We start from the raw sequence: 25,452 nt of genomic DNA, 5'->3' as shown, positions 1-25,452 counted from the left end.
TTAATTAATTAGAGCTGTAACTTTTTATTGTGGTAGGCAGATACTGAACTTGAAAAGATGGAAGTAAAATATTTTTAAGGAAACTTTGTGAGGTAAGTCTTGCAATGAAAAGTTTAGACTGGCGTTTGATGTCATAAGTGAGCAGTCAGTGCAGATTTTCTTTCTTTTTACTCCAATAAGGAAAAGGGAAGAAATGAACTAAATGTATAATGACAATTTTAAAAGTCTGAAGGAGAAACTCAAGTTCCTTTATCTGGAGGCTTGAAGAAAACACTCGTTTTTACATAAACCTTAGTAATTATTTGATTAAAAGGGGGGAGTATATTTTATTAATTAAATGCTAGACAAATTGCTATACCCTTAATCCAGAAATAGATATATATGAGAATTTTTTTCCCCCTCAAACTCATATAAGGGCTAAAACTTAATCCTTCCCTATTGGGCTGGAGGAAAACAGCTGTTTTTGTTATTTTAGGTACACTGCTTTGGATGTGGGAAAACCTCCAGAGAAAAACTGAGACATTTTCCTGAGCCCCTTCTATTAGGATTTTGATAAAGAAAACTAAAACAATTAATTTAGTATCATTATGAAAATAATTCTATTCATTACAGAAAAATAAGGAAATGGTAAAACATAAAAGAAAATAATCCTTCCAGTCAGAAAACATTAAAGTGGTTTTTTGAATGTGAACATAGTTGAATGTATTCTTTCAGAGTTGTAGAAAAGCCTTACTTTTACAAGGAGCATTCATACTACACAAACATTTTAGCCTACTTTAAATTTAATATAACATTTGTATCCTTCGTAAGCAGTAAATAAAATATTCAGTATTTTAAATGGATATACCTATTAAAACCAAACATTGTTGGACATTTGAGTTACTGTCATTATAAACAGCTTTTACATAAGCATTTTTGTAGGTAATCTTGAAGATTCACAGTTCTTTTGGTGACTGTTTTGGAAAATGTCACCATGATGTAGTGATACCTATTTCAAATATAGCGTGAGCAGGTCACATCTAATAGAATCCAATAAAGGAAATTTATATAGAGACATTATTACTTAAATATTATGGGTCACAAACATTAAAAAGTATTTATTTCCTTGACTTTATAATGTACAAATTCCCCATAAGTGAATACAAATTATCTTGAAATTTAAAAAAAAAATCTAAATTCAGTGTAACAAAATTAAATTTTGAAAATTATTCAATGAGGATTTTTTTTTTTTCAGGAAAAAAAAGTGACACAATAGTATAATATTTGCTCTGACAGTTGAGCTTTGTTTAATTACCACAAGAGTGATGCTAATAGCTAAGAACGACTGGTAGCAACTTCTCCTTTGCCGTTGAGATTTGTGATATATATTTTTTTTTAAGTGTAATTTGAGTTCTCAGGTTTAGCCAAAATAATAATGGTCAGGAAAACTAATGTGGGACTATAATTTGGCACAAAAATAATCCTCTTCAGGTAATCAGGAATTTACTGTCTTAATCTAATTTTAATACACAGAATATGTATTATTAGAACCCAGTATTTTAAACTACTAGGTTTTAATAGAAAACTAAATTTTGATAAACACATAGAATCCTATGTCTAGATATGTATTGTAAATATACGCATCTGTATGAAAACTGAGAGGGCTAAATACAGGGTGAAAATACAGATGGTCTAAAATAATTATGGCTAGACAAAGTACATAATGTTATCAAACAGAAAATATAATAGCCCAAATGTTTTATAGCTTCAGAACTGTTTTGAATGGAATACATCATGGAGCACAAACGTATAATCTATTGCCTTAAAATAAGATGAATTTTTCTTCCATGAGACTTTTATGTAGGATGTAATACTGTAACAGAAAATGAAGACACTCTAATGTTTAACTTAAAAATATTTTTTTAAATTGTGGTAAAATATACTTACATTCAATTCTTAGGTTCCCAATCATTAGGGACTCACTGAACTAAATTTATCTAGTTAACAGTGTCTACCTTGTCCCTCCTCAGAATGTATTATTGCCTGAATGCTTCTATTCCTTTTTTGATCTTCGGAAAGAGTTTAAGAAGTGTTGCCCTGGTTCACCTGATATTGATAAACTGGATGTTGCAGCAATGACAGAGTGTATCCTTTAAGTGATGACCCAGGAATCATTTGAAAAGACAGCTCCAGAAAACAATGGCAATTCAAGAAACTTTAAAACATTTTTAACTTTGACAGTGTATGAAAATTGACTTGTCCAAAATTTGTCTACTGTGCTAGGAAAAATGGTGCAATTACTGGCGTCTTTCAAAGTAGTTATAATTTACTGAATCTGAATAGTGATTTAGATGGATTTAGACATGGATTTTTGTTAGGTGAACACATCTAAAATAGAATTCAATTTTGGATTATGGGAGTGGTTTTGTTTTTTCAGTTGATGAATTGATAAATGATAAAATTGATAAAAGAATGTGGTGAAGACCACATTCTTTGCCAATTCTAAGGCCACTTGTTCTTGATTATCTTGGTTTTAGGGTTTATTTCATCTTCTTTTGAATGGATAAAAATTTTTTAAAGTTTGGATGTATACTCTTGACAAACAGCTGTTCATTGGCACCCCTTTTAACCTTCTCTGGGTTTGTCAAATACATGTAGATTGTGGTAATTATTACAAGCCATCTTTTGAGATGATAAAATGAAGCTGAGATTTTACCCCAGATTCTTTCATAACCAAGAAAATATATCTGATGCGTTATGTATTGTAAAAGTAAATTTTATAATCACAAATCTTGTCATGAATGACCCATCATCTTTCATCCAGTAAGTCTTTAAAGTGCTAACTAATAAGAGTCATGTGCTAACATATCAGATGTAACACTGAGTAATAGAAGTGTGGGGACTTGCCCAAAGCCACTATGAGAATCATCATGAAGTCAGATTCAAGTTATTTTCAGGAACGTGGGGGTATAGATGTTTATTCTAAAAATTTCTCATCCATTTTCAGGTGCTAAAGCTTGATTTTTGTTTTATTTCAAAATTTCTTGATATAAAAGGTTGTTTGGATATTTTTCCTAACCATTTGTAAACAGATCAAACCCATTTTGTTTGCCTTCTTGGAAGTAGGTAGCTAGAATTTTGGTGTAGCTGATTTAGCTACTAGTTAATTACTGGCTTAGCTCCCAGCAGTGCCGGGAGAAGGGTAGAATAAGCGCATTTGAGTGAATTCTTACAAGTTTCATTAGAAGGTTGGGACAGTAGAAAAACTTGCTATGTGTTTTGTTGGTTTAAATGCTGTATGAATTAGCTCAGGCTGCCATAACAAGTACCATAGACTGGGTGGTTTATTAGCAACAGATATTTATTTTCTCACAGTTCTGGAGTATGGGAAGTCCAAGATCAGGGTGGCAGCATGGTTGACTTCTGGTGAGGGCTCTTTCTGGCTTTCAGATAGCTGCCTCTTCCCTGTGTCTCACACGGCGTGTAGGGGGAGTGGCATGGCCAGGAGTGTTGGGAGAGGTATCTTTCTTTTCCTCTCTTTATAGGGCCACAGGCCTAACAGATTAGGGCTCCTTCCTTATGGCCTCATTTAACTTTAATTGCCTCCTAAATACTCTATCCCCAGATACAGTCACATTGCGGGTTGGGGCTTAAACACATGAATTTTGGGGAGGGACACAATCCCATCTATAGCAAATGCTAAACCATTTAATGTGCTGGTACAAAATAGAGAATGAAAAATTCTGGCAAAGTGTTAGTAGATATTGAAGGGAAAGTGTAATAAGTTAATTTAGAAAAAGACAACTTGAGTAGGAAAGACAGTATATTAAGAACCGTTTATCCCTGACTGCTCTGTTTTCTCTTTTAGCAAAGAAAATCTTTCCCTAGTAATTGTAGGTCAGATATTAGTAAAAATTCCCATAGCTACAAATAAGAGGTTCTTATATTTAGGTATTTCGGTTTTCTCAATGTGTTCACAGTTCAGAGAGCTTGTTAAAAGGTTACCTATTTTTTTTCTCCTTGGTTTCTTCTTAAGAGCTTCGCGTATATACGATTTGGGGTTATTAGTAAACATCTTCAGTATGGTAACCTGGGCTTTTTACTTGCTCTATGCTGTCTTACCTGCACAATATATACGTACTTTTTAAAAGTACTATATACCTTTATATAGTTTTTGCATTGTCTGCCCTTAAAGGTGACCTAAGGTGAATGGGTAAGCTATGCTGATTATTTTTTCTGTCATTCCTTTTTATCTTAGCTCTGTAACTGTTTGTTGGCAGTTTTATTTTTCAAGTACCATGGAGAGGAAAATCAGAAATATTTGACTACAGTAAACAGGTGAATTGTGAATAAAGCTAAGCTGGCCTTCATTTCAGCCATATAACACCTGACATTTGAGGAAGGATCTCATGACCATTAAGTAATGCATTCATTGAAAAATTAGGGAATTTTTCTGTTTATTTTAAAACAGCCTAATTTTAGCCTAGTTTCTTTGGACTTACATTGGAAGTCTTAGCTTTTTTAGTCTTATTGCCAATCAAAAAGTGGATTTTTGTTTTTTGTTTTGTTTTTGGCCGCACCGCATGGAATGTGGGGATCTTAGTTCCCCGACCAGGGAAGGATCCCATGGCCCCTGCAGTGCAAGAGTGGAGTCCTAACCATTAGACTGCCAGGGAATTCCCCCCAAAGTGGATCTTAATCTTAAATGTTTTTATTAGTGTTTTATTTGCATACTTCTTTCCCATTTAACAGGTAAGAAATGTTGTTAAGCCTTTCTATCTGTGGTTTTTGTTTTATGTTGCTGCTGTGATCAGTTACTTTATGACTCTTGGTCAGAGGATTCATTATTTCCCTGACTAGGCCATCAAACTAGTTCCTCAGGTCAAAGACAATCATACCAGATTTGACTGTGCAGAGGATTTCTACAACGTCTGAACTAAAGAGCTGTCCAATTCTGTCAGACCACTAAACATTTTCCTTTCTAATATGGAAATGGCACTGGATTTGGAAACATAAAGGTACTCATTATGCATCCTTGATGGTTTTGCCAAGTAGCTGGAGAGTCATTTGCTCCAGAGGGATTACCTGTTCCACCAGGTAACCAGCGGGGGAGGGAGAGAGGCTCTTGCCAACCCTCAGAAAGGAACAAGTAAGAATTTGCAGCTTTGCTTCCTTGGGAAAGTTACTGGCCTTCTCCAAGCCTCACTTTCATCTCAGGTAGTCCCCAGTGAAAGCTTTGTGAACCGTGGGTGCTATGTAAATGAAGTAGTATGACCACTTTGATAAAAGAAAAGGTTTAGGCATTTCTTGAATGCAGTCTTCGTTCTTATTTTAGCACATATGTTCCTCTTTTGTCCTTGTGTTGGTTCTAAAACCATTTCTGGTGTTAGAGTTGATCCTCTCTGAGTTATTCCAGCTGCAGTTTTGTTACCTGCTTTGAGTTATGCAGTCCTAGCTGGAAAGAAGACCTCATTTAGCAGGTGAACTGTGGGTGGCATTTTGTAAGCTTTTTACTTAATCATGTGAGGTGGTGAGGGTGTGATGATAGGAATTGGGGCCCATGTGATTTTTTTTTTTAAAGGAAATTTATCATAGGTCCCTTGGGGAAATTAATGCTAGTTGTCCCCTGCTGAAAGTACATTTTGATTATGAAGCTATTTGTATAATGACTTATCTGTTTTTTAAAAAAAAAACAAACCTATTTCCCCCAACGGTATTGGATGGAATTACTTCCTCCTGGTTTCTTAACCTATTTTTTGTTAGCTTTGTAACTCATGAGCTGATTTATTCTCCTTGATCAAGACCTCTGCCGTTGTGTTTATTTCATTTTGCCAAGCCTTTACTAAGAACTCATTTTAAATGAAGTATGGCCTTGTCCAGAGAGCAGGTGAAAGAAGAGAACTGTCTATCAACTGGGTGCTCACTATTTATCCCATCAGTAGCCTCCCAAGAGCCCAGTGGAGGAGGTATTGTCCCCTTTTCATAGCTAGGGAAACTGAGGCTTAGAGATTTTATCTTAAGTTAGAAGTGTCAGCATTTGAACCTGAGTCTGACTGCAAACAGTCTGCTTGTTAACTAGGGGATAATATTCTAGAATTTATAAAGATTATCTGAGGGTGGGGTTGGCTGTTTAAATAGATTATCTCCCTTATAAATTTATAGTCTATGTTTCCTGAGACTAAACTATTCAGGAGAAAAGGGAAGTTAATTTTGTAAAATTTCAATCTAGTTGTAGGGTATTGCATCCATATGTGCTGTTTGATATTGTAAGCATATGCCGTTTCACTAGTGCAGCTTTCCATTAACAGGGCAAAAAAAAAAATCACTAAACCACTCTTGTCTACCCATCCAAGTGTTAGTAGGGGTGTGTGTGTCTTTCCCTGTGTTTGTGTTTCACCACTTCTTGTTGGGGGTATACGATATGTGTTTCTGTGGGCGTGCTACTGACACAGTGACGAGGGCAGGTTTTTCCCATATATTAAAGATGGAGATAATAGCCTTACTAGCAGAGTGGTTAAGAACACGAGCTCTGGAGTCAGATTTACTGGGGATGAATTTACTGTACCTCTCAGCCCCAGTTTTCCCATCTTAAAATGGGCATAACTACTGCAAGGAATAATGAGCTAGTACATGAAACCACTCAGCCACTGCCTGCCCTACTGTGTGCTCTCCAGTGTCGACTGGGTTGTAGCATGTCTCCAAAGAAGAAAGCCATCTGCCGAAGACTCTGAAAGGACTTCCTTATTAATTTAAGACCTTATCTAAACTATCTTACGCCTAAAGAATTTTTTCCTAATCTTTCCTGAGACTGGTTATAGATCTTTTAAAACATCAGCTACATGTTAGTACAGGTAAGCTTCAGGGTTTAGCTTCTCCATAAGTAAAAATAGTGTGTGCGAGTGTGGTTCATTCTGCACTTATGTGCTTATTTGTTATGACTAGTTGAACTGGGCCTTTGCAGTCGCAAAACCTTCATTGCTCTTAGAAAGTGGACGCAGATGCTGAATCCTCCTTGGCACCTTTTTGCGTATGAAAGGGATTTTAAGTATCACCAAGTGTATGGTTAAGTTGGGTTAGTAGTTGACCTTGTTGGCTAGAGGGGGGAAGAAATGATCTTTGGCACCACATCGGTATGATGTGAGCCAAACTGGCGAATACTCTGGTATGTGGTCTGTAATACGTTAGGTGACTAGAAATACTGTATATTCTTGGCCAGCACTCAGAGTTGTTATGTTAATTTTGTGTGGTTTATTTTGATTATAAAATAATTTACTTTTAAAATGTGAGTTTCAGAATTCCAGGATAGTTTTTTTGTTTTAGAAGACTTTGGAAGACATTATCATGGAGTCTCCCTTTCCTAATTTATTTATGCCATATAAATGTCTTTTTCTAAAGTAGAAATTTTTATCTTTTTTTTTTTTGCATTAGTTCCTACTTCTACCTTATTTCTTCGAAGGTATAATTGACTTGTCAGTTTTGCGCTTTGTTAACAATAATACCTCCTGAAGTAATATTTGGTAGGATGGATCTCGCTTTTTTTGTTTGTTTTTCCCCCTGTTGGAAAGAGTAAGCTTCTGAGGAATAGAGTTAAAACTATGGTTTTAGATTCCCCAGCATTTATTACTGGTATAAAGAAAGTTTTTGTTGCTTTGGCTCTTAGTTACATTCTTTTACACTGGCATTCTTTTTTCTTTTTTTAAAAAAAATATTTATTTATTTATTTATTTTTGGCTGCGTTAGGTCTTCGTTGCTCCATGCAGGCTTTCTCTAGCCATGGCGAGCGGGGTCTACTCTTCGTTGCTGTGCGTGGGCTTCTCATTGCCGTGGCTTCTCTTGTTGCAGAGCACAGGCTCTAGGCATGTGGGCTTCAGGAGCTGTGGTTGTGGCTCATGGGCTTTAGAGCGCAGGCTCAGCAGTTGTGGCGCACGGGCTTCGTTGCTCCGCGGCATGTGGGCTCCTCCCGCACCAGGGACTGAACCCGCGTACCCTGCATTGGCAGGCGGACTCCCAACCACTGCACCACCGGGGAAGTCCCTACACTGGCATTCTTGATTTGCTTCTTTCAAAGCTCATTTTAAAATATAGCAGGTTATTTATAGAACCTGTTTTTTATTTAATTTAATTAATTAATTTATTTATTTGGCCATGCGGCAGGTTTGAGGGATCTTAGTTCCCCTGCTAGGGGTCAAACCCTTCCCCCTGCAGTGGAAGCATGGAGTCCTAACCACTGGACCGCTGCAGAAGTCCCTAGAACCTGTTTTTTAAATTATACAACTCCTATAAGGGTAATTTATCACTTTCTGTTTTTTCCTTCACATAATTGTAGGAAATTCAGTTCTTAGTTGGAGCACGATTTCAACTTTTCTCATGACATTTTATGCTTGCTATTCCTTTGTTCCTTTAGCATAGGAATTTTAATGAAAAATGTCTGGCAATATGGGCAGTTGTGTTACTCTTATAAAAGAGTAAACAGAGTAGAACGGGAAGAAACAAACTTGTTGTCTTGGGGGGGCGGGGCGGTGTTTAATGGCAATGAAAAATGGCTTTGAGTTGGAATTTTGAATTGGGATGCAATTTTAACATAGTTTAAACTAATTGCTCCACAATGTATTTTTATACGTGTGCTTCATTCATTCATTCATTCATTCGTTTATTTTTGCGGTACGCAGACCTCTCACTGTTGTGGCCTCTCCCGTTGCGGAGCAACAGGCTCCAGACGTGCAGGCTCAGCGACCATGGCTCACGGGCGCAGCCGCTCTGCGGCACGTGGGATCTTCCCAGACCAGGGCACGAACCCATGTCCCCTGCATCGGCAGGCGGACTCTCAACCACTGCGCCACCAGGGAAGCCCTATTTTTATTTATTTTAAAATTTTTATTTATTTTGGCTGCGTTGGGTCTTAGTTGTGGCACGTGGGATCTTCTCTAGTTGCGGTGTACAGGCTTCTCTCTAGGTATGGTGTGTGGGCTCCAGAGTGTGCGGGCTCAGTAGTTGTGGCACACGGGCTCCCTAGTTGTGGCTTGAGGGCTCAGTCGTTGCGGCGTGTGGGCTCAGTTGCCCTGTGGCTTGTGGGCTCAGTTGCCCTGTGCCCTGTTGCCCTGCGGCGTGTGGGCTCAGATGCCCTATGTGGGATCTTAGTCCCCCAACGAGGGATTGAACCTGCATCCTCTGCACTGGAAGGTGGATTCTTAACCACTGGACCACCAGGGAAGCCCCCTATGTGTGCTTCTTTTAGATAGAAACTAAGAACTTACTTTTAAAGAGAGGTTATTTACCTGGGAAAACTGAGTGTTCTGAAACCAAATGTGTCCATTTTCCGCAGTCAGAAAAGGTAACTTCTTTTGAATGGATAAGTTAATATTGATGGACTTCGTGGCACTGAGGAAACGTTCCTTCTGTTCAACTATAGGCGAAGTCTCAGGACTTGTCTAAGTTCTGTGTAGATGCAGCAGTTTGCTCAGTTGTATCCTGACATGCTCATTTTGTTCCCACCATATCTGGCTTTACTCTTCCTCGTTTCCTCATGGCGTTTCTCATTGCAAAGCTGGCTAAGCCTGTTGGTGCTGTTGTGGCTGCCTCAAGGGCAGAATGACTAAGTTGCATGACAACCATAAATCAGGAGGCACAGACTCATCTTTCCTTCTCTCAAGATCAGACGTGCAGCAAGTAATTCAATATATAATTATAAATTGATAGGAGAAAGAATTGGTACTAAAAGTTTTTTCTCACTCCCGTTTATTTATTGTTCATGCTACATTCTGGTAAGAATTATGAAAAACTGAATGAACCTTCTGAAGACAGTGGTGTGAGTGGGTGGGTGGTTTGGGCATGCAGGAGGTTGGGTGACTTTTAAAAGTTGCTGGGAGCTTAGAGCTGCTGATCTTCCTGGTGTGTGATGACTTGAAGGGAAACATGTTGGGACGTGTTACGTGGGACCAAGTTAGCCAAATGTCTAGAACGTATTCTTAATTTAAAAAGTAGACTTCAGTAAAATCTTCAGCTGCAAATCTATTCTACAGAGACAGGATACTTTACGTTGTTGCTTTTTCACTTGGCTTTCATATCATACATTTAGAAAGCTTCTCACAAACTATTGCTCAAAACAAAACAAATTAAGCAAAACTTCTTATCTTGGTGCAGGGAATTACAGACACATTGTCAAATCAGAGCTGGGAAACTTGAATGAGTTACAGAACTTCTCTCAATCCTAGTTTCATTTGTTTGGTTTTATTGTTATCTACCTGGCAGGGCTACTGCAAAAATAGGAGGAAATAGACAGTGTTTGGCACAAAATGGTGTGTAGTAAATGCCATCATTATGTCAGTAGAGTCTTAGAAGTCATAGGTGCTGTGGTAGATGGAAAGAGATCAGAGGAAAGCGGACCTGTGCTCAGGAAATGCATAATACAGTTGAAGAGAGTAATATTTTATAGGAATAGTATCTAATGAACTCTTAACTTGCTGGTTGTGACCTAGAGCAGTTAGGGAAGACTTTGGTGCTGAGTGGGAGTGATCCATGGTCTAATTTGGTTAAGGGATTAAGAAGATAAGAGGGTTTTATAGGGGAGTTACCTGAGCAAAGGTGAGAAAGTTTATGTCTCTTGTCATTGATAGAGGAGAAAAAACTTGTTTGAATTGAATATAGTTTCCAGTTCCTTCAAAGCTTAATTTTTCCCCAAGATTCTGTTTTGGGATAGAAAGTTACGATGTGGCAGACGTTCCTGTGGCATTCTCTGTTTTCGGCAATTTTCATTCCTCTAGGTCAGAAGTGAGCAAACTTTTTCAGTAAAGGGCTAAAGCGTCAATGTTTTAGTTTTTTTGCAGGCCACGTACAGTCTCTGCTCATTCTTTCTTTACAATCTTTTAAAAAATGTAAAAGCCGTACTTTTCTCTGGGCTGCACAAAAATAGGGTGAGGATCAAGGGTTGACTCTTGCTGTGTTTTCATCCATGTTCCTTACGGTGTAGGGTGTGCGTGCTTGCGTGAGTGTGTGTGTGTGTGTGTGTGTGTGTGTGTGTGTGTGTGTGTGTTTGTCTCTGCTGATAGGGGTTTTGCCACAGCATCAGGTTGGTCCTTATGCAGTGTTTCCTTGGTCAGATTTCTTCAAAATTTCTATCTAGTAATGGTCTCCTACATGTAAAAGTTGTCTCTGAATCAATAGATGGCAAGGGGTTAAGTTGCCACTCTTGGGAGATGTTGGCTTATACCTGCGGTTCTCAACCTGGGCTGGGTTTTACCCACCTGGGGACATTTGACAATGTCTGGAGACATATTTTTTGTTTTGTTTTGTTTTTGTTTGTTTGTTTGTTTTTCCCTGTATGCGGGCCTCTCACTGTTGTGGCCTCTCCCGTTGCGGAGCACAGGCTCCGGACGTGCAGGCTCAGCGGCCATGGCTCACGGGCCCAGCCGCTCCGCGGCATGTGGGATCTTCCCGGACCGGGGCACGAACCCGTGTCCCCTGCATCGGCAGGCGGGCTCTGAACCACTGCACCACTAGGGAAGCCCTGGAGACATTTGTAATTGTTATTACTGGAGGTAGGTAGAGGTCAGCATGCTACTAAAAATCCTATAGTACACAGGACACTGCCCCACCCCCCCAACAAAAAATTATCTGCCCTATGTGCCACTAATGCTGAGGTTGGGAAACACTGGCTTATACAATGGCATTGGTCTCCATTCCTTTGATATGTTTCTCTTTACTTCATTGTACGCCCTTATAAGGCTGAAAGTGTTATTAGAATTGCAGGGTTCCAGACATTTGGTGGCAGAGTTTACATGATAAACTATAGCTAGTCACAGCTCTTCTTTCTTAGTTCTGTAAGGATCCATAAAGTCCCTCCCATCTCCCCAGAAAACTTAGGGCAGTTGTCTCCCTAAAGCATCTTCATCCTTTGGCTCCAGTTTTTCTGTCCTATCATTATGTTCTTTGAAAATGGTGCTGAATTAATAAATACTTCATAGTACAGCTTCCCAAGGAAAATCATTTTAATGACCCCAGTCAGTGGTCATTGCTCTGTTGCTTGAACATCTCTTGGGATTGATTTTCTAATCCCTCAGTGGGGAGCACATTTATTTCATCACTAGATGATTGATGTAAAGGGCGGGACTGCAGGGGGAAATGCAGAAATTATCCACCATTTTAGCTTGATGATTATCCTGTGAGCCTACAAATAGGCATCTGGTGAGTTCAGATTTTTTAGTCATAAATGTGACCCTCTTAAAGTGTGATTATCATAAGTTATGGAAGTTGATCACCTGAGGGTTCTAGGAAGAGCGGGGAGAGCATCACGTATTAAATGCCTGCGTTGTGTCCTGGGCTTGTTTTATCTCATTTAATCTTCACAAGAGCCCAGGGAGGTAAAGATTATCACAACTTTGGCTTTACAGGTAAGCTGAAGTTTAGTGGGGTTAAGTAATTTGCCAAGGAACATATGGCTGCCTTTCTACATGCAGCATATTTAATTACAGAGAAATGTAACCGGTTGAGAGATGACACACAAATGAATTTGCTTAGCATGTCTCTTTACTGGAGAAAGACAAGAGGAAGCTGTGGGGATGAAATAGAAAGGAATTTTGAATTGAGAATAGAATATTACTCATTCAGAAGATTGGCTATAATTCTTGGTGGGGAGAAATCCCTGAGTTGTTTTTACATTGTATCCTTTTTGTTTGCAGTAAAATAGTACCTACCGACTTTTTCTTAATATTTGTCTTCACATTTTACCCTACTTACAAAATACCAGTCAGGAAACATTTTTATAAAATAAGGCAAACATCTTAATAACCACCACTCAGATGGCTGTTTTCATTTTAAACTCGAGAAAAGATAGAGTCCCATAGTATTATTTGTTATGTGCATTGTACGACATTATTAAACTTAGGCAAAACTTGATGGAAACCTCTTCTGGTTGCACCCTCAAACCCAACTTGAGCCATGCATTTCTTTAAAAGCCATGTTTCCTGGCTTACCCAAACAGTGTACTCACTTAATCAAAAGCTACATTAGCCATTGTTGTCTCTGAGTGCTTGAACCGTTTCTACACATCTACTCTAAAAGGACAAGCATTTGCTGTCATCCAAGATGGGTGTGTTACGGGGTTCCAAAAATCTTCTAGAAGGGAGTTCTGGATAAAAATGGAGTCAGACATGGTTTCAGTAATCTGAAGTGTTTTGAACATTGGGCTTAAAAAAGTCATTTAATACCTTGTGGTCTTGAAGGATGTAACTGTATCTTTAAGTCAGCATGGTCATTGCCTTGTGTGTGTTGTAAAGACAGGGTAGGAATTCTGTTAACTTTGTTGTACGCTTCATGGTTTGACGCTAAAGTGCTCAATATTCATGCATTTGCTACCACTCAATAAACATTTTATTCCCGGTATTATTATTCCTGGTAATCCTCAGGACAGGATTGATTTGGCCATCTTAGCCCAATAGGGCAATTGGACACTTCAGGAAGCCTGGGTGAAGTCCAGACTGATGGGAAGCAGCTATTCTGAGATTTCAAAGAATTGTCAATCAAGATGCATTTTACTTGGCTTCTTGGCTCCATGAGAGTTTAATTTTGGGTAAAAGCAACCTCATTTTACCTCCCCAAAATGTTTCCTTAACTTAATCTCCCAGGTTTAAATTTCGAGAAGAATAGTTCAGCCTCCCGGTATGGAGCCTGTCAAGTTGAAGATATGGGAAATATAATTTTAGCAATGATTTCAGACCCTTATAGTAAGTATTGGTGTTGTAACAATGCGGGCCTAGTATCTGATCCCATCTACTTTCCCTCTCCTATACTTCTGAATCGCCACCACCCTCCCCCTCGGCTTTGTCTCCCTGATAGCTAAAATGATGACTTGTATGTTCTCATTCTAGATCACAGGTTTTCAGATCCAGAAAGAGTAAATTACAAATTTGAAAGTGGCACTTGGTAAGTACTTGAATACTATTCCATTTGAGCCTTTTAATGTGTTTTTATTCATATTGTGATATTTAACTCCTGTTATATTTTAGTAACTTTACTAAACCTTTTGGGTATCCATTTTTAAATAATAGGTCATTTGTTAAAGAAGATTGTATTTTAAAGTAAGCTTGGATGTTGGGATTAACATTTAATGAAATATTTGTATCCTTAGTCACTATGACTTTAGGTCCATCATAAGTTTGTGTTGTTTGTGTCTGCGATTCTGATTTTAGCCTCTCTGAACTGTCCATCCTCACTGGAAAACTTCCAAAGGAAAAAATCATAGGCTTTGAAAGAGTTCACAAGGTTTTTACTGAGATAATTTTAAGTACGTTCTATCAGCTCCTACTTTAAAGCAAAGGAAATAACTGGGGAGAAGTATGAAATGCTGGTATCTCTGTTTGTGATCACAAGTCGACCTATTTAAGTTTGTAAATCACTGCAGTGAATTTCATGAGATTGCTTGGTGCCTGAAGTGAACAGAAACTTCTGACATGTTTGCCCATAAGAGAGATGTTGAGGCCTATTTAGTTGTGGAGAAAGTGACTCATTAGGAAATGTCCTAGGAGTACTGAACATATAAATATGAGAGGAATAGAACATCAGAAGGTGTCAAAGTATAGAATAGGTGATTTAGAAATGACTCATTAAGGTGTGGGAACTCCCAAGCATTTCTGTAAAGGCTCTCTGTGATGCCTCCGTTTGATAGGGGAGATATTGTAATGGCAGACTTCTTACCATGTGCACACATGACCCATGTGGGTTAATTACCAGCTTTAGGTGGATCTTCAGTTTTGCTGTCAAACTGGATTTAAACCCCACTGATGTACTAGCCAGATCAGAGAAGGAATTTAAACCCATCCTTCTCGGCTGTAGGAACTTACAGGCCATGAGAGTATTGGGAGAACTTTACTTCCTATGAATTGTTGCTGCGTTCTTTTGAGAACAAGGAAGTAGCAACTCAGCTGATAGGTGGTTTGCTGGGTGAGCAAGCTGTGCTGAACTGGCATGGGCAGTTGCCTCTGTATAGTAAACCACCTAAAGAATACTTTGAACTGTGCCCAGATAATTTTTGAGGTTATGAGGTAAGTTGGGCAGTACTACAAGTCTGTCTGAACTCCAAAGAAATAATACCTCAAGTGTCAATAGGCCAGTTGTCTTCTGGGGGTAATAGGTCAGACTGCCTAGCATTAATCATGCAGCCTGACGTTTTGCTTGAATCTGCAGCAGCAAGATGGAACTTATTGATGACAACACAGTAGTCAGGGCACGAGGTTTGCCATGGCAGTCTTCGGATCAAGATATTGCAAGATTCTTCAAAGGACTCAATATTGCCAAGTTGGTTTTCCTTAATCTCTATTTTATTTAACAATCCCAAAGGGATAATAGATTTTCTGTCATTTTCTCCTCACTGTTCGTTTTTTTTCCTATTGCTTTCTGTTCTGTTAATTTCAAAGGGGAGGTGCAGCACTTTGTCTGAATGCCCAGGGTCGAAGGAACGGAGAAGCTCTGGTTAGATTTGTGAGTGAGGAGCACAGAGACCTAGCACTCCAGAGGCACAAACATCACATGGGGACCCGGTACATTGAGGTATGTGCTCACAACCTGACATGTGACACCCTGACCACGCTGGCATCTTGAATGAGTGTTCACATCAGAAGGCTCAGAAACTGTATTTAATTTCCCTTTCTTTTCTTAGGTTTACAAAGCAACAGGTGAAGATTTTCTTAAAATTGCTGGCGGTGAGTACCTTTTATATAATGTGGCTATAATAAGAAGAATCTAAAATTTTACTTATATAGCAAAGGTAGATAAATAGGGTCATGAATGGTAGATAAATAGGGTCATTTTATTCCCAATGAAACATAAAAGTTGACTTTTTTTTTTTAATAGGAGGAAGAAATATCCAGTAGTGTCAGTGTAATGTGTAACGCTTGCCCTAAGGCTTGAGTCAACCAACTGTAGTTAAATAGCCATTAAAAATAGTGCTATACAAAGGTCAAAGGGTCATATAAAGTCGTGTACAAAGGGAAAGAGTAGTTCATGAAAGAAATTAAATGGTCTGAAAACTACTTTCAAACGGCCATATCAGAATATCTGGAATTGTTGCATATCTGCTTCTAGTTTTTCTCTTAACTTCCTTTACTCATCAGTGGCCGGGAACGTGGTAGCATTCTGGCTTCTAGTACTTTCGAATATATGGTGTTTGTAGTAATACGGTCAGAAAGAAGTGGGAACAGATAAAGTCATTATCTAATTATTGAGTGATTCGTAACTTTAAAACCTAAAAATAACAGATGCATAAAAAATGTTAACTGTGGTTTGTCCAACAGATGTTTTTCTATATGTGCACCTACTCTGTAAGTTCCTATTTTTCTGCTCATATTGTTTTAACTTCCTTTCTCCTTTTAGTATATTATGAATATCTTCTTATGCTACTCAAGTTTCTTAAATGTTAAATGCTGTACAGTATTATATGTACCATAATTTTTTTAAAAAACAATCCGATTGGGCATTTAGAGCTTAGCTCCATTTCACTCTATGTTGCAGTGAATATTTTTGTATCTCTGTATGTGCCACTCATTAGGATAAATCTCTAAAAATACGATAGCTAATTCAGAGAATGTGGGTGGACCTTTTAAGGGGCTTTTGACACCTATTGCCGAAATATACTAAGGTGATTTCCCCTTAAATAGAGAGAACATTTATATCCCTTCATTATATAGTCCTGTTAAAAATCTTTGCAACTGTAAAACTTGTAGTAACAATATGCTGTTTATACAATGTGCTGGTATATTTCTTGCACTTTTTTCTTGAGATAAACCAAGGCTTCCCAATTCAGAGCTTCAAGGTTAATAGTGTTTCCATTGTTTGATATTGGTTGGGGATAAAGTATATTTGGAGGTGCTGTGGTCCTGAGGTTCCATGGCAGATAACATTGCAGATGGCAAAGTTAACGTCCACATCAGTGCCTGGGATTTCATGGTATATGCGCAGTACGATAAGAATTTGTGCTTAGGGAAAATGTTACTAGTAAAGGATGTGTGTTTGAGTATTTGCTGCAGCACTGTACAAAGTGCTTTATGTCTGGCAGAGTGTTGATAAATGTTGAAACTGGCTGCTAAGTATATTCATTATTCTCTCTACTCGAGTATGTTTGGACCTTTCTTAATAAAAAGTAATCAGGAAAATAATACCAAAAATCACTAAAGAGCTTTCTATGTAATAACTTATTCTCATAATTTATGAGGTAGGTAATTTTACTCCCATTTTACAGATGAGGAAACTGAGATACAGAGGTTAAACTTGGCTGAGGTCATAGCTTGGTAAATGGTAAAGCCACAGTTGCACCCAGACATTTCTAGTTCCAGGGCCTGTGCCCTTAACCACCATGACTCGTTGCCTCTCCTTGAGAAGAATATGGTGGTTGGTCCATGATGTAACTGTATGGCTACCTTCCTATATGAACAGGGGTATTTTATGAAAATGGTAGGGGGAAAGTTTTAAATTTATGGGAAGAGGATTCTGATTCCTGGGATGTTATTAATTCATATGGGAGTGTGGGACTTATGAATTAAAGACATTGCCAAAAATTTTACTTTTTTAAATTTGGTAAAGTTGATGTCTTAACCACTCCTCCCTGTGCTTCCTGATATTTGTGTTCCCTAGGTACATCCAATGAGGTCGCCCAGTTTCTCTCCAAGGAAAACCAAGTCATTGTCCGCATGCGGGGGCTCCCGTTCACGGCCACAGCTGATGAAGTGGTGGCCTTCTTTGGACAGCATTGCCCCATCACTGGGGGGAAGGAAGGCATCCTCTTTGTTACGTACCCAGATGGTAGGCCAACAGGGGACGCTTTTGTCCTCTTTGCTTGTGAGGAATATGCACAGAACGCATTGAGGAAGCATAAGGACTTGTTGGGTAAAAGATACATTGAACTCTTCAGGAGCACAGCAGCTGAAGTTCAGCAGGTTGGTTTTTAAGAGCATGTTGGTGGCTTTGCGTTATTTCTGTTCTTTCTTTTTTTAAAAATTAATTTATTCTTTAATTGAAGTATAGTTGATTTACAATGTTTCAGGTATACAGCAATGATTCAGTTATACACACATATATATATTCTTTTTCAGATTCTTTTCCATTATAAGTTATTACAAGATATTGAATATAGTTCCTATTCTTTATTTCTGAAAATAGTACATTATTCATTGTGTTAAAATAAAACTTGGAAATTACAGAAAGTATAAATGCATGAAAAATATCTATTCTGTAACCAAATGATAGCCACTGTTACGTTAATATACACACAAAAAAATACTGTGTTTTTATATAACTGGAATATTGCTGTAGATATACTTTTGTATTCGGTTTCAAAAGTTTACTCATGTCTGAAAATTTTAATCTTTAGGTTAATACTGTGTTTCACGGGGGCATATAATTATTAATTCTATTGTACATTTGGGTTGGGTTTTTTTCTATCAGAAGAAATTTCTAGGTAAACATGCTTATCTGTCAATTTCTTCTTTTTTTAATTAATTGATTTTTATTTTTGGCTGCGTTGGTCTTCGTTGCTGTGCGCGGGCTTTCTCTAGTTCCGGCGAGTGGGGGCTACTCTTCATTGCAGTGCGCGGGGCCTCTCATTGGAGTGGATTTTCTTATTGCGGAGCACGGGCTCTAGGTGCGCAGACTTCATTAGTTGTGGCTCGCGGGCTCTAGAGAGCAGGCTCAGTAGTTGTGGTGCACGGGCTTAGTTGCTCCGCGGCATGTGGGATCTTCCCAGACCAGGGATCAAACCGTGTCCCCTGCATTAGCAGGCGGATTCTTAACCACTACGCCACCAGGGAAGTCCCTATCTGTCAATTTCTCATTGATTTCTTTAGAACTGGATCTAGGGTGTGAGCTTTTAAGGCTTTACTGTCTTGCCAAATTTATTTCCCAAAAGACTTGATCAGTTCCATATTGCTGGTGACAGTGCAAATTGTCCTTTTGTCCTGTTACTACCTTTCAGAATTCAGCGCTGTTTTTGAGGCACAGATGGGACAGTCAGCTCCTGAAAACACACTAAGATCCAAGCATAAAACCATCTGTAGGGTCTCAAGCCTTTCAGCTATTCTTCTTGACTTACCAGCTGAACATTTCTCTTCAAGGGTCAGTTAGTATTACCTTTGCACCTGAGATCCTATAGACTGTTTCACATGGCTCTTCAACTTATTTTACTTGGCTCCATGGTAGAACATAGTCATTTCAATGATTCCTTTGGTCTTTTTGCAAGCAGTTCAGACACTGACTCTTATTTCTTTTTCTTTTCTTTTTTTTTTTGGCTGCGTCGGGCCTTCATTGCGGCTTGCGGGATCTTCGTTGTGGCTCGCCGGTTCTTCGTTGCAGTGCTTAGGCTTCTCTGTAGTTGTGGCTTGCAGGTTTTCTCTCTCTAGTTATGGCGTGCAGGCTCCGGAGTGTGTGGGCTCTGTATTTTGTGGCACACGGGCTCAGTAGTTGCGGCGCACAAGCTTAGTTGCCCTGCGGCATGTGGGATCTTAGTTCCCTGACCAGGGATCGAACCCATGTCTCCTGCATTGGAAGGCGGATTCTTTACCACTGGACCACCAGGGAAGTCCCTGTACTGGTATTCTTGAACCCTAAGCTATGAGCATTCTTGTAGTTTAAACAATTCTGTACTTTGTTGAAAATGAGTATCATAAATTCTGAATCTCTAAAGTATGCTGAGCATGCTTTAGACTTCAAACACCCCAAACTAAAGGGGAAAAATGAGATTTTTATTTTAGATCTTTAATTCGAAGAACAGTTTCATGGAAATCATGCCCTAGAATCATACAGAGCCTTGGCTACTGTACCTTAATTGGTTTGGTTGTAGAGTATGCTTTCTCTGTTTGACTCAGCCATAGGTGGTTTTGAGCGTGGGTGAACTTTCGCTTTCCAGCCTCCCATCTCTAATAATTTATTTAATAAGTGTTGAAGTAGTCATAGACTTTGCACTGTCTTCTTTTCATTAATAATAATCACTTCATTCAATAACGTTTTACTGATCTCCTATTTGGCAGGCACTGTAGGTGCTAGACCATTTCCTGTCCCAAGTTTGTTTATAACATTTATTTTCTATTCGTGTTCTCCCCCCTAATGTTTGTACTGTGTCTGAATTGTTCGCATAGTTTCTTAAAGTCTCGCTTTCTCTTTGGCTGTGTTGTGTTTACGCTTTGATTGTTGTCACCTCTTATTCAGATAGCAACTGGACAGGCTGTGAGTGAGGAAATTAGGGCAATTTGGGGGGAGTTCATTGATTGTCTTATATTTTTAGTTATGAGCTGATAAAGGCTGCAGTGGTAAATGGTTCAGAAATCCTGGGGATTCCACACACGGCATTTGCACAAGGACCTCCTCGTATTATCAACTAGTAGGCACATTCTAAACTAAGACAAAAGTAGACAACAACCTTGTAACGTGAGTTTTGCCTGGGAGCAGTTCTTTCTCCAAAATGTACCTGACCTGGCATCCATTCTCAAGATAGCAGGATTCCATGAATTTAAAAGGTAGTCAAGGGACTTCCCCGGCTGTCCAGTGGTTAAGACTCCGCCTTCCAGTGCAGGGAGGCACGGGTTGGGGAATTAAGATCCCACATGCTGTGCAGTGTGGCCAAAAAATTTAAAAATATATATATATACATATATATATATATATTCAAGATCCGCTGTTTTGCCACTGTCTCAAATTCACATGATTATTTTTATTTTCACTAATTGATTTTTTTCAGGTTTACATTACCCAGCCATTCTGCCTTCTGCTTTGTACATCATTATAAATGTGACATATTTTAATATAATACAGTCACTGTTTGACTGTCGTTACTTTGCTGGGTCATTTTCTGTATATTTCTTGGGTTTGGAGGTGGAATGTGAAGACAATATTGAGAGAAACACTAGTGAAATGAAATCTAATAGGTTGTACATAAGTCCACATTTTAACAGTATGTCCCGATTCTTATAAAAGCAACAGATTGTCTTAAGGCAGATAGTGAGACATTTGTCCAGGTGGATAAGTCCTTAATCTAAGTGCATTGTGTTGTGTGTGGTGTATACCTCAGCAGGCATCTCACAAAAGTTGGTATCATGCTTTCCCAGCTGAAAAGCATGAACAACTTTCTCCACGAGTGCATCTCAAACTTTAACATGCTTGTGGATCACCTGGGGATCTTGTTAAACTGCAGATTCATATAGACTAGGTCAGGGTGGAGCTGAGATTATGCATTTCTAGCAGTTCTCCAGGAATGTCAGCACTGGTCTGCAGACAACATTGGAGTAGCAGGGCTCTAAACCACTTCTATTTTGCTTTGAGTACAGGTGCTGAATCGATTCTCCTCGGCCCCTCTCATTCCACTTCCAACCCCTCCCATTATTCCAGTACTACCTCAGCAATTTGTGCCCCCTACAAACATTAGAGACTGTATACGCCTTCGAGGTCTTCCCTATGCAGCCACAATTGAGGATATCCTGGACTTTCTGGGGGAATTTTCCACCGATATTCGGACTCATGGGGTCCACATGGTATTGAATCACCAGGTAAGAAAGTCACTTACTGGAAAACTGATTTGCTTATTCTTATTAAATACACCCTTCCAATAAAAAGGTAACAAATGTTCATCAGTTGTATAGTAAGTCTTAAAGGAAAGATTTAACTATAAATGCAAGGGGTCTTTAAGATGAACTCGGGAAAGAATGCTATCATTGGTATGGTAATTCAAATTCAGCTCTGATTCCATCATCACATATATACATCGAATTATCAATAGCATCGGGTAGGAGACAAATACATTACCAGTCTAATACAACATTTTACTGTTGCAGTTACTGAAGTCTGCAGCTCTGCTGCTGTAGTGTGAAAGCAATCATAGACAATATATAAACCAATGAGCATGTCTGTGCTCCCAAGTATTTTGTATCCATAGACTGTTTAGAAATGACTTATTTTATTTCACATATATATAGTAGATACCAAATTACATTCAGTAGAGTACAAACTCCAAAATAACTTGTACCTATACCACCTAGAACACTATGTGATCTTAAAAGGCGCTCAGATGTGTTAGTGAATTAATTGTTGAGAATCCTCTATCAAAATCTGATCAGCTTCTTATAGTATGCAATATATATTCTAAGCATATTAAAAGTAGTTCCTGGCTTGGTGTCTCTCATTTTTTAAATAAAATTAATTATATTAGTTGCTGGGCAATTTGCCAGTATTTTGTGCCATCATAAGCAGGACAGAACTTTAAAAACCCATAAAGCACGTAGTTCTAATTAAAATGTTGGAACTCTTTATTAAAAGCGAAGTTGTATCAATTTTTGAAAATAAGATGTTTTCTGTGCATCGTAGTCTGAATATAGGTTTGTATTAAAAACACCAATTTTTTCTAAACTGCTAGTTTCCCACTTTCTCTTTTCATGTGATGATTTGGTCACATTCATAACCATAATCCTGTCTCACTGGAAAGTGCATGCCACTGGGTACAAGGAATCAGAAAACATTGAGCCTCTGTTTGGTGTTCCACACCAGCACATGCTCATTCTAACTCTCACGTCAATATGAAGCTTTGCAGCATTTTATCTGACTAGGAGTCCTCTCGGCATGCTTCACTGATGGGATTCGTTTTGGATAAAATTCCCCGCAGTTCAGCATCACCAGGGAATTGTTTGGGTTCTCTCTGAGTCACCACTTCTAATAACCTAGGGGCTACTATTACTCTATGATTAACAACAGTAGACAGATTTGCCTCTCATTGACCCTGGGACCTGTTTGACTACACTTGGGAGAAATGCTTCTTTGATGATGGACAAGCTCTTAGCTGCCTCGAAGATGTTAGTTTTCCATCTTGGACTGGGTTTCCCTGGTGTCCTTAACTTCCCTGGTATGGTAACTCTTATGGTAACTTGCATGGTAATAATTTGCAATAACTAGTCCCTTAGAGACTTTAAAGAAATCCATAAAATAAAAAAGGAGTCTTATAAGCTGGTTGTGCCTTTTTTCTCTCCCATAAAATGTCTATGCTAAAGAAAACTAAGGCATTCTGGTTCTGTGGAGCAGACATCTACCAGCTTTGTTTTAAATAGGATTTTTAGCAAGCTATTAGTAACAGAGGAAATGTCTATAAACATCTGTCGGCCAAGGTTTAAAACAGAGATGCAAGGGAAGAGGTGAGAGAAGGGCTCCCAAGCAATGCTGATGATAACAGCTCTCACCACCCTTCACTGTGCTTTGCAACTCCCAATTCCTCTCCTCCTTCCCTACCACAAGCCACATTCCAATCTAGGCTTCAGGGAGAAGGGGAAGAGATGTTGCAGGTCAGTGAGAGACAGACTTGAAAGACAAAAGAGAGCAGTGGTTTGTTCAGTTTCATGTAGGAGGATGCATAAAGCTCTAATACTGGTTCTGTTACTAGCTTTTCTCAATTGAGTAAGATTTAATCGGACTTTTCAGAAAGGAAAAACCCAGTATACAAGCCTCTGCTTTGAAACTGCAGTCACAAGGAGACGTTTTCAAAGTCCATAAATCTAATTTTAATCGATAAAAATCAAAAAGGATCACATTCAGCTATGAGCTCTCAAAACTATTTCTTCAAGGTTTTGTGGGCAATTCTGTTGATTAGGTGATGAAACATAAGTCTGATTTCAGTAGATCATACTGTCACCCAGATGTTATGGCTAAAATGTCTGTACTATGGGTGATTGTCACTGTGCATGTTTTGTAAGCAACCACTTCCTTGTTGAAGGAGACAGTCTCCTTTTGTTTTTATTCTTCCCCCACGTGCTCAGGGACGCCCATCAGGAGATGCCTTTATCCAGATGAAGTCTGCGGACAGAGCATTTATGGCTGCACAGAAGTGTCATAAAAAAACCATGAAGGACAGATATGTTGAAGTCTTTCAGTGTTCAGCTGAGGAGATGAACTTTGTGTTAATGGGGGGCACTTTAAATCGAAATGGCTTATCCCCACCGCCATGTAAGTTACCATGTAAGTTTTTCTTGGGTCTTGGCGCTATTCTACGCTATATGCTGGTAGGTGCTTAAGCTGCTTTCATAACTTTCTGTGCCCCTGGTTCTTTCTAAGGCAGGTGAGGTGGTTACATAAGTCTTTCCCATCTGAAATCGGTAGTATCTGGTAATCATTTAAGACCTTGGTTGTGGACACCCATAATTAGAGATTCTACAAATACCTCCTTTCAAATTATATTCTTGCTTTTCCAGTGATAAGCACTTGATTTCTGAAGCTTAGTGTGCTCAAGATAAGCACTGACTCTGGGAGACAACCTGGCTATGTAGATATTTTAATACGTAATAAATATTACATATTAAATACATAACATTTAAAGGTAAAATAAGTATGGACAGATCCTTTTTTTTTTCCTGCAACACATTAAGCTTTTTTGTTTTGTGTTTTTTAAAGAAGGGCGAGTTGATGCCCATTTTGCATTTTTAATTTTTTTGAGCAGTATTTTGGGGGAAGGATAACCTGAAGAGCATCCCTCTTGCTCTCCAGGATATCTGGAATGAGCAAGTTAGTAAAAAAAAAAAAACAAAAAACAAATGCGTAAATAAATTAGCCAAAGTTACCATTGGATCGCAGGATCAGTGCTTAATATCAAGCCATGCTGTTGCTCATTGGCATCTGGGTGCACGCCATCTGGAATCCTGTTTGAGAGGAATAAGCCCTTTAGTCGGGAGACCAAGTTCTGGTTTGTGACTAAGGAACATTTGGGGATCTGATGTTTAAAACTTGAATTTTCTGACCAAGTTTTCACTTTTGAGTAAGACATACCTTGTTAGGAAGCATGCTGGGTATGTTTAAAGAAAGTAGCACTTGGAATACAGTCCAAAGATAACCGAGAGAGTAAACTGGATTACGTGCTTGATTCCAATAAAGTGGGGAGCGTTAAGACATCACTTTCTAGTAAAGAGGGATCTACACCAATAAACCTATTTGATAAAGTAGTATTCCTAGGACATTCAGTAGGGCTTAATCCTTTATTTGCCTTGGAATGCCTAACTGCTAATGTTCCATTTATCTGCTGCTTGCTATTGGTGGATATCTAAGAGTTGATCATTAATGAGTATCAAGTTTTAAAAATTCATGATTGGGCTTAAGTGGATATCTTAATGTAATCTTAGTTGGAGGTTTCCTGTCCATAAACCACTGATAATATCAGTAACTTTTACAATTTCCCGTACTGATAATCTGTCAAGCATTATGAGATAAGGGAATTTCTCCATCATGTATAACCCAAATTCTTTTGCTGTGATATCCTTTCACTCCTCTCTTCCTGGTGGAAAAGTCGTCATTACAGACTTCGTAAGATTCAAGCCCTAAAATAGTAATAATTTCCCTGGCAGTCCAGTGGTTAAGACTCTGCACTTCCACTGCAGGGGCCACGGTTTCATTCCCTCTTTGGGGAAGTAAGATCCCGCATGCTGCTCAACGCGCGGCCAAAAAAAAAAAAAATTTTTTTTTTAATCTAAATGC

At 38.7% G+C, this 25,452-nt stretch overlaps 1 protein-coding gene across 5 annotated transcripts in view; it reads left to right on the top strand.

The window, feature by feature from the left end:
• Window positions 1-25,452, top strand: part of ESRP1 (epithelial splicing regulatory protein 1) — a 57,145-nt gene that overhangs the window by 3,627 nt on the left and 28,066 nt on the right. For 4 of the 5 annotated variants that reach the window (XM_067711756.1, XM_067711758.1, XM_067711757.1 and 1 more), the window contains exons 4-12: window positions 2,010-2,124; window positions 13,599-13,697; window positions 13,842-13,896; window positions 15,157-15,267; window positions 15,387-15,519; window positions 15,629-15,671; window positions 17,599-17,900; window positions 21,279-21,497; window positions 23,748-23,946. In XM_067711756.1, the coding sequence (XP_067567857.1) occupies window positions 2,010-2,124; window positions 13,599-13,697; window positions 13,842-13,896; window positions 15,157-15,267; window positions 15,387-15,519; window positions 15,629-15,671; window positions 17,599-17,900; window positions 21,279-21,497; window positions 23,748-23,946 (1,276 nt within the window). The remainder of the gene's footprint in view (window positions 1-2,009; window positions 2,125-13,598; window positions 13,698-13,841; window positions 13,897-15,156; window positions 15,268-15,386; window positions 15,520-15,628; window positions 15,672-17,598; window positions 17,901-21,278; window positions 21,498-23,747; window positions 23,947-25,452) is intronic. The other variant, XM_067711755.1, reaches the window with a different exon arrangement.

The sequence above is a fragment of the Pseudorca crassidens genome, chromosome 17 (genome assembly GCF_039906515.1).
Source record: "Pseudorca crassidens isolate mPseCra1 chromosome 17, mPseCra1.hap1, whole genome shotgun sequence".
In the NCBI taxonomy this organism is placed as follows: Eukaryota; Metazoa; Chordata; class Mammalia; order Artiodactyla; family Delphinidae; genus Pseudorca; species Pseudorca crassidens.
The sequence above is the reverse complement of the archived record's forward strand: the minus strand, read 5'-3'. Positions and strand labels throughout refer to the sequence as shown.